We start from the raw sequence: 14,847 nt of genomic DNA on the forward strand, positions 1-14,847 counted from the left end.
TAAGCATTTTGTATGTGAAGGGAGAGGGAAAGATGGTACGACAAGCAACACAAGTCACCAGCTGGAATCAAACAAGGGATGTTGCAGTTATCTGCCTCAATCAGTCAGCTATCAGCCCTCAATAAATACACAACATTTATTAAACTAAAAGTATTATCTGCAGACTGTTTTCAAAGTAGCTCGGGTTGTTACTCTGTTTATTTTGAAAAAAAACATTTGAATGTGGGAACATATTTTATATAAAGTCTATCAGTTTGGGTTAGAGATAAAGTGGATGCTGTGCGAATGAACAGAACATGTCTGACTGGATCCTGGGCCTGGTGAAATTTCATCGTGTGCTGGAGTGAAAAAAACAGGCGGGATGTGAAACGGCGTGGCCACGGTTGTTAGCGCAACCTGTGCTAAAATACCGAGTGTATGTTAGCTGTAGGCTAGCTAGCAACAGACGCACTAGCCGTGTCTGGGAATGACTCAGCGCGTTTGCGTTTGGTCTAGCCTTTGAATGAACTTAGAACTCAACAGAGACTCTGGTTCTTTCTGTTATTTCCCTCCAGTCTCTTTCCTTCTCGCCTCTTTGTATGTGCCACCGTTGTAAGCACAAACTACCAAAAGTATGTTAGCTGTAAGCTAGCTAGCAACAGACGCACTAGCAGTTTCTGTTATTTCCCACCTCTCTCTCTCTCCTTCTCTGTTTTGCCTCTGTATGTGCCACAGTTATAAGTGCAAAATACTGAGTGTATGTTAGCTGTAGGCTAGCTAGCAACAGGCCCACATTTCTCCCCTTATCCTCTGTTTGTTTATGAAACAGTCATAAAGACTCGGAATACCCGCACATTTTTTGCTAATGTTAACCTCACGTGGACACATCTTTATGCCGGCAACTCACGTCTTTCTTTGACTTCATATGAAGCAGTACTGCCTAAAATGTGGTTTTCGTTCAGTCTGAATGCAAACCGAGTTACCTAAAGTTCCCCATAAGTATACCTAACTTTAGTAAATGTACTGACCCCCTCTATGTACAGACTTGTATATCAGTGTTTCCCTGGTGTGTCCCGTGTTGTTGATGGTGTGGTCCTGCTGTGTGTTATCCAGACCTGGTCTCAGACGGCTCCTCTCTAGAGGCCCAGATGAGGCTAAAGCGAGCCCGGCTCGCCGAGGACCTGAATGAGATGCTGGCTCTCAGGCCGGGGCCCCTGGAGCTGGTCCAAAAGAATATCATTCCCCTAGACTCTGCCGTCACAATGACAGGTATCAGCAAAGAGATGCTACAGTGTAGTATAACACACCTTTATGCACATGCATCTCACCCTGCCAGACTCCTTGTGTGTGTGTGTGTGTTTGGTAATCCCGCAGCGTTGGTTTGTTCTAAGTAGGAGAGCATGCCTCCTAATTGTGTGTGTGTGTGTGTGTGTGTGTATATTAACAAAACCATTGTTCAAGTCAGTTACTAAGCAGTACAAAGCCCTCTGTTGGAGATAGTAATCTAACCAGCATGCACTTTAAAGACCGCACTGCTGGACTTCAACACAATCACGTCATTTTGTCAAACAAGCACCAACTAAAAGTAGAGTGTTTATTGTAGAGTCTTTTATAAACGTGATGTTCCTCCTTCACAGAGAGCTTTTCTGACAACAGCATGAATTCTCTATCACTTGAAACCATTAATGCAAGTAAATATCTTTAAAGACTTTGATGATCCATTGCTGATTTTGTTATAGTAACCAACAGGACCCTCAAAACCCCTCCAATCTCATCACAAATCACAGTGGAAAAAAAAGATTGAGTTTTAGCCGTTTTTAACTGGATCTTAAATTTTATCATAATCTAATTTTTGGTTGCATTAAAACCATTGGTACCATTTTCTTATAATGCACCCTTTATAAAGGATTTTTTAAGCTGTAGCTATTGGCTTTGGTAAACCATTTAATAATGCTTTATAGTTCAATTATAAGCTATTAATAAACAACTTCCTGACAATCCCTCTGATTGGTTGAACCATTTGATCACTTAAAAAATGATTTATTGCCAACTTCACAACATTTACAACTGCAGACTTTTTGGATTAAAAACCCATTATTATTACTTATTAGCATTCATAACTGCAGACCAGGTGACCTATCATAAAATAAGTAACCAATAAGCATCAATTAATGTTGCATTACCAAATAGACATGAGGTACACAAGCCAGCAGCCCCAAGTTTGTTTATATTCATGAATTAAAACTGATATAAAGCATTACAAATGATTTATTAACCATTAATAAACTTAGAAATCCTTTGTAATGGGTGATTTATTTAAAAGTGTAACCAAACGACCAGTTTCCTGTTGTTCCCCTTCAGTGTGATGTATTTTTTCTTTTCTTGTTTGGCAAGGAAAGCTATTTATTTGTATCTCTTACTGAAAGAATGTTATTTATGTTATTTATATTTTTAGACATTGTGCTCATTTCTAGAGATTGCTGGATGTCAGTTCAGATCTCTAAAAATGCACTTATTTTAGCTCAGTAAAGGCACATTTTCTTAAAAAAATAAAAGAGGTGTTTTGACATCAGTATTTATATAGTAAATGTATATTGCAGATTGAAGTGTTTGGGGAGCCCTCTTGAAATATTCCACTTGTCCAGTGTTTGATTTCAGTAGATATAATGCTTGGACACTGCGTTGATTTACTGCCAAGCGGAGAGAGTCAGGCCTCGCACTGTTTGTCCTCTAGTGCCCAACATGTTACTCACTGTCTCTATATCATTCCTGGCAGTGCATGTAGTGTGTTTTTTTTAAGACTCGGGGTGTTTTAGCAGTTTTATGTTTGCCCCCTTGAGCTTCCAGTAAACATGTTGCGTAAAGGCTGCAGTCAGCTGGTTTACACTACCTCTGCAGGAGGAGGGGAACACGCTTTATTGAGATGAACAGCAGCTGTATTTGGTTCCACCCTTTTTCTTTAGAAGTGTGTTTGCAAGTAAGTGTGTGTTTGAGTTTTTGTGTGCATCCTCGTGGGTGTGTGTGTGTGTGGGTGTGTGGGTGTACCTGTGTGTATGTTTGTACCTCTCTCTGCTTTGTGTCTCAGCTTTAACTGGCCCGTGCGGCTCCAGGCAGCAACCTACAAAGCTCCGTGACAGGACCAGGCTGCTGCCGTTCCCCCTCGCCTGCAGCATTAACCCCTCACCTTAGAGCTCCATATCCTCGAACACAACACACACTCCCAACGATTGTTTCAACCCCTGTCCTGTACTTTTGGAAACTATGTGACCCGCCGTAACTCCTAAACCAGCCACTTGAAAAGCGGAAGTGTCCGCGGCTCGCAGATTTCCTGTAATTCTGCCAGCTCAATCTCCCGGTGACATCAAATTGACTTAAAGACTCGTGGAAAACAGCATGTACTGGACTGTATATAGCTGAGAGAAAATGCATGAGCCATCAGTGTGTGTGTGTGTGTGTGTGTGTGTGTTGGTATGTGTGTGTGAGTGTATGTGTGTGTGTGTGTGTGTGTGTGTGTGTGTGTGTGTGTGTGTGTGTGTGTGTGTGTGTGTGTGTGTGTGTGTGTGTGTGTGTGACAGAGTGAGAGGAGGGGAGAGAGAACCAGTGATTGAGGAGTTAAACATGAACAGGTGGGAGGAAATGGCATTTAGGACAATGATCTAGATTAAGCAGCGTGTTAAGCTTTGTCTGTGTGTGTGTGTGTGTGTGTGTGTGTGTGTGTGTGTGTGTGTCAGGAGGTCATTGAGTTGCACAGAATGGGGCTGGTGCTGTGATTGAAACCAGGGTCTGTTCCTGCCTGTCACATGTTTGGATGCAAAAAGAGAATCTTATACCTCTACACACACACACACACATCAACACTCACACACACACACACAACCCACACACCAATACACTCCAACCTTTACCACCTCCCTCTCTGGGCTCTCTCCCTCCGGCTCCGGTTTAGATAGGCGCTCTTAGCTCCTCCAATCGAAACTGTGCCCTCTATCAGCCGGGCCAATCAGGAGGTAAAGCGGACGTGTCGGTCTCTCACCCACACAGCGTAACACCTCTGGGCTGAGTGTCAGTGACAGACGGGCAGTGTGTGAATACCACTTCTCACATAGAGAACATACATCATAAACAACATGCATCCTTTAGTGACTGTGTACAGTTGTGTGCAAGAACATTTCATTCATTTCAGCTGTGCTCCGTTTTCATTTTACCTTCATATAAAATGCTTTAGATCATTTCATTCACATCCTGTCTGATATCATCAGACTATTTGTGCTTCTTGTCCCATTGGACTTCTTCTTAGCAGTGTCAACATGTTTTCACATATATCAATAGATCAGTTACAGCATTGTGGTGAGAACTTCATCATACTTGTCTGCTGATTGCTAGAAAAAGAAATGGTTTTTCATTTGATAATCTATTGATTGTGATTAATATAGACAGCTGGCAAGAATTGTTCAGTTTTATTGGTCATAATTGAATCTATTTGTGTTTTGGACCACTGATCAGACAAAACGTGCAATTTCAGTACTGTATATCACTATGGGCTTATTGATTTTCTTGCATTTTGCAGATCAAACACACAAGTAATGAAGATAATTGTCAAATGAATCAATTAATATAATCAGTAGTTGCTGCCCTAGTGGAAACTATGAGGTTCTTTAATTCATATTTATTGATTTTGAGATGCCACGTAATGATTAACCGTGTGATGATGATTTCAGATGAGGTTAACTTGCCTAACTGACTAATCCAGTCTTTAACAAAACTGCTTCCACACTGTTATATTAGTCTGGATTATACCTGCAGCTGTACAGTTATCTATTATTAGTGGCATGTATGTACACAGTCCTGGATTGAAGGAAAAGCCGATGTTGTATGTGACTGATCTCGTCCTTTAAAAGCATGTTTTGTGTTACTCCTCCTTCTCATCTCTCTCTTTTGTCCTCCTTACAGTAAATCATGGTAAGTTCCCCAAACAAGAGGACTCGTATGCGTTTGAGGAGGACAGCAGCAGTGAGAGTCTGTCTCCAGAGCAGCACCACAGCGATGAGTCTCAGGGCTCGGCCTGCCCTTCGTCCGAGGCCGTCGGCAGTACACCCTCCTCCTCTTCCTCACCTGCCCTCACCAGCACACGACAGGTAACCCACCTCCACCCCAAGTCCCTTTTATCCATCTGTTTCTCCCTCTATCTTTCTGTTGCACCTCTTGCAGTTCTGTTTCTTTGCTCCATCAATGCTTTGCTCGCTCTGCCCTCCGGTGGCGGTAAGCATGAACTACACCTTCATCCTCAACGTCCTCTTGTTATCCGCTGACCGTTGGACTGAGTTGAACTAAGCAGGTGTCACATTCCAGCAGGCCGCGCCATCTTGCCGGCACAGCTGCCTTTATTTCCCTAACTGCTTACCTTTCACTCACGATGACCTCATTCCAACGGTCACCGTCAGCAACGGTCACTCTTTAAAAATGTATGCCAGAACAGGGTTGTTTATATCTGTTAGACTGTTGCTCTCTGACTGGCTCCAACTGAATCATCCACTCATAGTTTCTAGTGTCGGTTTGAAATGTCTGTTTGGAGCTTTTTGGAACACTTTTTAGAAGCGAAGCCGCGATACATGTGCATTTTTTCCCCGATAATTACTCCATTTGGATTACAAACCGACTGTCTTACTACAGTCAACACCTCCATGCATCAATTCAACAGAAACATTTAGACCAAAATACATCAAATCTAGGACAACAATAGTACTTTTATATGTAATTGTTTAGTTTTGTTTGGCACAAGTCATTCATCAGTGGGAGGAGATCATAAAACAGCTGGATGGATAAACCTGTTTCACTTCTAAACAGACCAGTTCACCAAATGAAGCAGGGGGGGGAAGTAAAATATACTCTGTGTGCAACTGGATGATGCATTCAGGTTGTATACTATATCTTTTTTCTGCTGTTTATGTGCAGCTGTAACTGGTCATTTTGGACATGCCAACAGTTTATTAGTATTTCATTTTTTGAGTATTTAATTGCAATTAGTTGAACCGCTGTTTCTGGTTCTAGTCTTATTCTGTTGAGTCTTTGTTGTTTGCATTTGTTCTATTATTTACAATTCAAACTTGAAGTAGACAGTGATATTCAGCATTTGCCTATGACCGCAACTGATGTTTATTGTTGTAACAGATTAATCCATCATTTTCTTTTTTACCCATGTTAGCAGTGTGACCCTAGGGCTCAGCCCTTTGGTACCAACTGAAATATCTCAACTATATATGGATAACATTTGGTTGCACATATATACATATGTTCCCCACAGACAGTTGTGGAAATATTTTTTCTTCTAAGTCTTGCATTCCAAATGTTACTTATGTAAAACCATTCGAGTAGAACATGCAACATGTGCTTTAAGTATCAAAAGTACTCTGGACTGTTATATTATAGTATTGGATTATAACCAATGCATTAACACCTGAGCATCATTTGAATGATACATCTGGTTGCAGTAGAGCCAGTTCTACTTATTGTATATAAACTGTGGTTTCATTTACTGCTTAAAAAATGAGAGTAGAAACCAATGTATCTCACTGGATATATTGGTTTAAACACTGTCTCATCAGATATTCATTTTAAAAAGGTACATTTGAGTGGATGGACATGGAGAGACTAGAAATCAGATCTTGTTTTTGTGTGTGAACAGGGGGGCACAAACAGAGACCCACCTGATCAAAGCCAAGATGAAGGACTGTCTGGAGTTAACAACAGCCAGGCTACTCCCCCAATACCTGTTCCTGCTATTGTCAAGGTCAGTCCGTCCTTAACCATCGATTGTTTTTTTGACTTTAAACACATTGTAAACGTCTCGTTACCACCATAACCTGCATATTTATTACTTTTTCACCTTCCTTCCTCTGAACAGTCCAAGACGTCAGACAAGAACCGACACAAGAAGCCCAAAGATGTGAAGCCCAAAGTGAAGAAGCTCAAGTACCACCAGTACATTCCTCCGGACCAGAAGGCCGAAAAGTCCCCTCCGCCAATGGACTCGGCCTACGCCCGACTCCTCCAGCAGCAGCAGCTCTTCCTGCAGCTGCAGATCCTCAGCCAGCAGAAACACGCTCACACACACTCACAGTCGCAGCACTCGCAACAGCACGCACACACTCCACAGACACCGGCGCAGGTCCAGGCTCAGCAGAGGCAGCCCACTTTCAGCTACCAGCCCCACCCACCAGCACAGACCCACAAGTGAGTCACACCACTGGACAGATAACTCAAGATACACCTTACTCTCTTTTTTTCAGGGGCTTTCAATCTCAGTTGACTCAGGTGCATGCTTCACAAACTCTATTCACCGATGAAATACAGTAAGACCAGGTTAAAAGCTTCAGAAAAACATAGTAAGTGGAACTTATGTTAAGATTATTTTTAACTGTTTCAAGTTTAAGAATCAACTTTCAAACTCAAAGTTACTGAGTTAGGTTTTCATTATCAATCAAACTTTATTTATATAGCATCTTTTATACAAGCTAATGTAGTTCAACGTGCTTTATAGTTGATTGACAGGCTGATAATAAGATAGAACAAGTGACGACATAAAGAAAAGGAATACAAATTAAAAGACATAACTGAGACCAATGCACACTATAGAAAATAAGGACGATAAAAATGTTTACAAAACTTAAATAAAACAAATAAGAGGGAATAAGAGAAAAGGTTTATTTAAAGTTAGAGTAAAAAAGACAGAATTAAAATAAAAAAGAAACGTTAGTCATTATAGCTTCAGACTTTATAATACCAATTTTAAAGAAAAAAGATGGATTAAAAAGTATTTTTTATTTCTTTTTACACTATTTGAATTATTAAACTGTTTAATGTATTGATTATTTGTATCTGTTCTCATGTTCCTTCTGTTTGTTTTCAAGTTGGATAATGGAAGATAAACTGAAACCAAAGAAACACCTCACTTTTTATTAATGTCAAAGAACTCTTTTATAATGTATTAGTTAAAGTTTTAGTACTTTATAAATGTTGCCTAATGCGAAAGCAGAGCTGAGCTGATGTATTTTATTGTTGTTATATTTATTTTACTGTGTGTTTCTATGAGTAACTTAACCATTGATTTGTCCCTCTCCAGAGGAAGCAGTGAGCAGATATCAGCTTGCAGCTCCAGTGTTCCATCCTGCACAGCCAACAGCAACTCGTCCTCTCCGGTCAAGAACACATATGCCAACCAAAGCAACATCTCACCGGTCAAACCTGGGCCCCTGCCAGCCAATCTGGACGACCTAAAAGTAGGTGTTGATGGAAAGAAATGTCAACTACACTACGCTAGAAATACTGTATGTGTGTCTCCATGATTTAGAGACACGTGTTGTTGAAATCTAAGTTATGTTTTTGTTGTTTCTATGTAAGGTATCAGAGCTCAGGCAGCACCTGCGTATTCGCGGCATGCCCGTCTCTGGCACCAAAACCGCCCTCATCGAGCGACTCCGACCCTTCAAGGACTCCAACGCCGGGTCCTCGCCCTCGGGCTCCTCTGACATCACCACTGTGACCTTCCCCGTGACTCCCACGGGCTCCCTGTCCTCCTACCAGTCCCCGTCCTCCTCCAGCGCCCTATCCCAGGGAGGCTACTACCCTTACCCCAGCACCTCCTCCACCCCTCCCATCTCGCCGGCTTCCTCCGAGCTGTCCCTCAGCGGCTCGCTCCCCGACAGCTTCAGCGACGTGCCCATGTCCTCGCCCCCGCAGTTCGCCCTGCAGCCGTCCCCGGCCCAGCTCAGCATGGAGGACGGCCTGGGAGGACCGAGGGCAGGGGAGGGCGGAAGCATGGATGGCCTGGAAGCAGAAAAAGATAAAATGCTGGTGGAGAAGCAGAAAGTGATCGAGGAGCTGACGTGGAAACTGCACCAGGAGCAGAGACAGGTAGGTGACATCTGTGTGTCCGTCTAATAATAACTTATATTAAAGATACTAACTTTAATAGGCTGTAACCCCAACACATAGACCTTTATCACGGAACACATTTGGACACGTGACAGTTGGAAAATCACAGGTGTGAATACTAAAATTAACGATGGCTGAATTCCACAACCACATGACGGCTTACTGTCATGGGACACTCCAATAGAAACATGTAACCAGTGAGTAGCACCTGTGATTTTACTGCTGTGTCAAGATAGAAATGAAGTTATTTATGGCCCTCACATGTATCGTATAAATTGACCATACTAGCACAATCATTTTCAGATATATTAGTTTGTTAAAACTTTTAATAAATAGGAGGAATATAGAATTAGCCTCTGAAGTTGCTCGTCTCATTTAATAAAACTGAATGTGAGACTTTTTTTTCTCCTCTGCCTAAAGAATATTGTATCATTTATCAGTCCGACAATAATGACTAAGGATACTATTTACTGCACTACTGGAACTGGTCATCTACAGTGTCTCATTAAGGGGAAATAGGAATTAATGATACAAAATGATATATGTTGTCATTAACAAGCTAAAATCTTGCCAAGTGTTTGTAAGAAGTATATTAAAGTGCTTATTGGCATACTTATCTTTGCCAGGTTGAAGAGCTGAAGATGCAGCTCCACAAGAGGAAACGCTGCTATGGAGCAACGCAGGACACCATTCCTTCTCAATCTCAGTCCCACCACCCCTCCATGCACCACCAGCAGACTCCAGCCATGATGGGCCAGCATTTTTTTGGGGTGACAATCAAACAAGAGCCCATGTCCCTCTCCTCCAGCTGCCCTCTCTCCTCTCCCAAACAGCTCAAAAGCCCTCCTGGGAGCTGCATGGAAGACATGGGACACTGCAACGCTTCACTCTCCACTATGGGGGGCCATGGCGGGCCACAATGTATGGACACGGCCCCTTCCTCTGGCAGCCCCTCCACCATGTCTGCTTTCCTCAGCCCACAGTGCTCACCGCAAGATTCGCCCATTGGAAAGACCTCCAATAGCCCCCAGCCTTCTTCTCCTAACAACCCCTACCTGCTATCACCTCCGCTGGGGAGGGACGGATGCGGTCACCCCCAGCCCAACAGAGCACGTAGCATGCAGGTAGAATGTCAGCCTAATCTGACTTCAATAATAAATGATGTAATAAAAATGTTTAAAAGGAAAACAAATGGGTAAATTAAATAAATTACTATTTTACTTTTTACTTTTTAATACATTTAAAAGTGGCTATTATATTCTTACAGAGCAAAGACTGGGGTACCATCAAAACAAACTAGTTTTCCCCTCTCAGTTCCAAAATATAAAAAAGGTGTGGCATGTGGAGGGTTCACACAATGTTTGACCATCCATCCGCTGAAGCATATTTATTCCTTAGAGGACCAGTGTGTTGGATTTAGTGGCATCTAGTGGTGAGGTTACAGATTACAACCAACTGAATACTCCCTCCATCCCCTTCCAAGCATGTAGGAGAACCTACAGTGGGTACGAAACATTGGTTTGTCCATTCTGGGCTACTGTAGAAACATGGCTTGCTCTATGGAAGAGGACCCACTCCCTATGTAGATATAAAGGATATATATACTTATGAACATTATATTCCATTTCTGTCAAGTCTGTTCTGCTAGATGCCATTAAATTCTACACACTGAACCTTTAACAAGTCAAATGAGAGTTATATATGTTACCGTGGTTCTATGGAAGTGAAGTAGGAGACGTGGCTTTGATCTAAGTGAATGTAGCATTGTACTTTAGGGGCATGGAGTACAATACACCAGAACCATTTGACTTTAAATATGTTAAAGTGACTGGACTTTGCCAACTCAAAATAGTGGATTTGGTTTTTAGTTACTCTTAAAAGAAAACCGGACCCATTTCATACAGCACCTCACAATGAACTATAACCACCCTGGATGTTGCCTTAATGTACTGTACATGCTCTCTTTATCATGTATGTTTTCTAACACGTTTCCATCACCTGTGGCTAACTACAGATGCAGCAGAAGAGTGGTGGCCAGCCACTGAACTGTTCTTATCCTTCTGACCAAAGAGGCCTTCAGGGAGTCTTTCCCAACTCAGCTGATTGTGGCCTTAACCACAACGGCTCAGCCAAGGCTGAGAACCCTAATATGCAACCAAAGGTAAATAAAACAGCAACAGATAAAAGCAATGTGTTGTTGTCATGTCAATGTCATGTACTTTATCTGAATCACCACACGTTCACATAACCATTTTTCTCCTTCTTCCATTAATTTGTGATCTGTCTCTGACCCTCAACAATCGTCTTCTGTTTTGAGGTTCATGTCACTCTTGTCGTATCTCTGCTCTTTGAGAAAGAGTTCATCTGTCTTTATCACACATTCCTTCACATGTCAGTGACTTTTCCTTTACAAGAACACAACGCCGAGCTTTTTCCTAAAATGTAATGTTAAAGGTGATGAGTTTATTCAATCACAAGGGCCTCATCAGTTGTTCTCCATGCTTTTGTTATCTGTAAAATACTCACATTCAGTAAGCACCCTACTCTAATTGGTAGGCTAATGTCACTTCTCACCTATTTTTCATATAGATGTCAGTATTGCCCTCTCCTCGTCATGCTGGCCAAAAGTGCCAGGTCTCTACCCATGCCTTCAGTAGCTCAGATTCAGCTGCATCTGACTTAAGACAGCCCCCATGCTATGAGGATGCAGTCAAGCAGGTAAATTCAAGTCCATGCTAAAATTCCGTAGATAATGGCTGGACATAGATTTTATTTTACCTATCGGCGTTGGTCTAATTCCACTTTTTTCTGTCTTCTTTTTGGTCTCTTGAATTCCATCACCTGTATTGCACCTCTTTTTTTCACCCATCGCTTTGTCCACTGCACTGACTGTTTTCAACCTTTACCAAGCCTGAAGCAGATTGTTTTTTAGACATAAACATTTCTTGAGGGCAGATAAACTATTGGTTGAGTTAAAAGAGCTAATTAACTAATAAATGTAACATACATTGGCTCGACTGATATTATCAGTAACAGTTTGTATGTTGGCTGATAAGCAATAATAAATGTGAGTATTGAAATGTCAAATGTACTGTACAATGTCTCAATTGCATAGTTTGTCCAACAGGAGGCACTCATTTTCAGTTGTAAAATGTCCCAATTAATACACATCTTGGTCACAATTGTGTGTCGTGAATTTATCCAACATTACTGGTTTGTTGTTTTTCTGTCCAATATCAATATTGGTATCGATCTCACCTTAAATTTTCTTCATAATAACTTGCTGGTAAACATCACTCATTCTTTCAAAACATATAAAACACAATGAAAGCTTTTTTTTACAATGACATTCATGGTGTTGCAGTACACACTACACTAGTTACACTGTACCCATTTGAAAATGGACATTAACCAAAGGTTTAGCTTGCTAGCTAACCTAGAAAAGCTAATGCAGAAAACCGAGACTGCATTTTTAATCAGTCAGTTCATGCAAATTAGAAGGGGAAAAAATGTGTTATCTCTAGTGGTATCTAGTTATGCTAGTTTTGGTAGATACGGATGTAAGCAGTTTGGGTGTTATCTGATATCTCAAGACTTCTGCCTCCACCCCAGTACATTTTACTAAGAGTTAACAGCCATGCTAGCAGCTAAGTGAGGCTGTACCTAGGCACAGCAGTGCTTTGACCTAAATGTCTGACCTAACATCCTCCTCAGAACCTCAGAGTGACTGAAAAGAAAGTTGGGTGTTCACCAAAGGCAGTGGGACACATCATCAAGGAACTATGAACATCTATACCAAACTCATCTAATAGATCCCTGATAAGAGCTGTCCCTTTTTCTTTCTTTTTTTTTCAAAAAAATCAAATTTGAACAAAGCGCTCAATGCTCAATTCGAACATTACCTTCAGAGCGTAATTCAAAATTATGTTGTAGAATTAATGTCCTGTTCCATTGCAAGGCCTCTACTGCCTCACTTGACTGACAAAGTAATGTTTCTGAAAGGCACACACATTTTACTTGAACATCTAGCTAACTAGTGGACAGTGGTATTGTTGACTTAGATTATCTCAACCAATAAACTGGTCTGTCTCCAAAAAATGTTTGTATCACCAAAACACTTCTGCAAGTCTGAGCAGACCGCTTGAAAGCCTGCATCTTTTTATGTAAACTCTTTAAATGTAATTGGATTATATTTTTAATTAAAACATTCACTTAATTAAAAATAATCACTTTTTTTTATTTTTTTTTATTACCATTACAGCAACTGACCAGAAGTCAGCAGATGGATGAACTTCTGGATGTGCTCATAGAGAGTGGAGGTAAGGTGAAATTTGACAAATTTTAGCGTCCAGAAATAAAACTAGCTGGCACAGAACATGCAAGTTGGTTTAAAAACTACTTGTGAATCACCAACTGGATCAGTTTATAATTTGACCTGTCAGTCACAGTCTTACCTCACACATGGGTATCAGATTCCGCCACCTTTTGTGACCCTCCCTCCTCTCCTCTTTCTCTTCAAGAGATGCCAGCTAACGCCAGAGAAGAGGGGGAGAGGTCCTCTCTAACCAAAGTTGTGCCTCACATTACTGTGTCCTCAGGGTGTCCCAGCCTCCTCGTCCCGAGGTTCCACCGATACTACGAACACCTGTCCCCCACCCAGCTCCCTTATGACCACGCGGCCAATCACATCGCTGACAGCCATCTGGAGACTCTGCTGGGCAGTCCCATTGGGCGGGGAGGAGAGGTAACCCTTCTTAAAATGGCCACAGAGGAGGGGGGCCAGGAAGACGAGGGGAACAGAGACAGCGAAGGGTACGGCAGCCCCCACAACCACCACCGCCACCCTCACCATCCCCAACAGGACAAACTTCTGACCAACAGAGATCTGATGGACACCCCTCTGTCGCCCATCAGCAAGGTGTCCGCTGTACCCGAGGTGCAGGGGATGGTCAGCATGACCTTCAGCGAGACGCCTTGGGAGACAATGGAGTGGCTGGACCTGACGCCACCCAGCTCAGCCACAGCCTTCAGTGTTGCTCCGCCCAGCGGGCCCAGCATTTTCAACACAGAGTTCCTGGATGTCACAGATATTAACTTGAACTCTGCCATGGACCTTCACTTGGAGCACTGGTGAAAGCAGCACCACTACCTAAGTGCCTGCTAACAACAAGCAAGCCATCAGCAGCCAAATAAAAGACACCAGCTTGCAAGTAACTGTACGGACCGCTGATATCAGCTGTGACCATACCAAAGAACTATTGAGTTCTACTCATAGTAGCTTCAGACCAAGTGCCAGAATCTGCTCCTTGTTTGAATCCAGTGGGAAATGACATTATGCATAGACTGTTAGCTTACATCCAAAGATTTATGACATTTTACTGCAACATTTTATTTTGACATTGTCTCCACTTCACTGAACTGAGGTTCTTATGTTGCCGTCATACCCAGAATCCAAAGACTACGTGCTTTTTGACATGATCTTTGTCCTTTTTGGACGATGATGCGCACAACCGCCAAATGCGTATGACAGAAGAGACATGAAGGATTTTCCAGATAATGGAAAGACATTATTACAGTGCTTTATACCAACACTTTATGCAATATCAGTGTTACGCCATCTAGACTTGAAGACAAATGTTGACAATCATTGTATACTTTCTGAGTCTATGTGTGTATTACTGGAAAAAAAGGAATTACAAGGTGAAGTGGATTGCTTAGTACGGCCATTTTGTAAATATCATAACTGTACTGACAGAGACAAGTTGACGTCTGCATATTTTGTCAGTGGTGTGGGAGAAGACACAAACCACAAATCAAGTGTATTATGTAATCAGTTCATCATTTGATGTAAATATGAAAAAAAAAATCTCACCGTGCACCTTTAGCTTAATCCACATTTGTCACAGTTTGCTTGAGCTTAGAGTATGTTTGTAGAAA

At 41.9% G+C, this 14,847-nt stretch overlaps 1 protein-coding gene across 1 annotated transcript; it reads left to right on the top strand.

Moving 5' to 3' along the window:
* Window positions 1-1,127: 1,127 nt before the first annotated feature.
* Window positions 1,128-14,089, top strand: myocd (myocardin). Its single transcript, XM_062442819.1, has 11 exons — window positions 1,128-1,272; window positions 4,930-5,114; window positions 6,662-6,766; window positions 6,881-7,209; window positions 8,099-8,255; window positions 8,377-8,889; window positions 9,537-10,034; window positions 10,925-11,071; window positions 11,500-11,628; window positions 13,172-13,229; window positions 13,431-14,089. Exons 1-11 carry the CDS (start codon window positions 1,128-1,130, stop codon window positions 14,042-14,044), a joined length of 2,880 nt encoding a protein of 959 aa, XP_062298803.1. The 3' UTR covers window positions 14,045-14,089.
* Window positions 14,090-14,847: the final 758 nt, after the last annotated feature.

This window comes from Scomber scombrus, chromosome 21 (genome assembly GCF_963691925.1).
Source record: "Scomber scombrus chromosome 21, fScoSco1.1, whole genome shotgun sequence".
Lineage (NCBI taxonomy): Eukaryota > Metazoa > Chordata > Actinopteri > Scombriformes > Scombridae > Scomber > Scomber scombrus.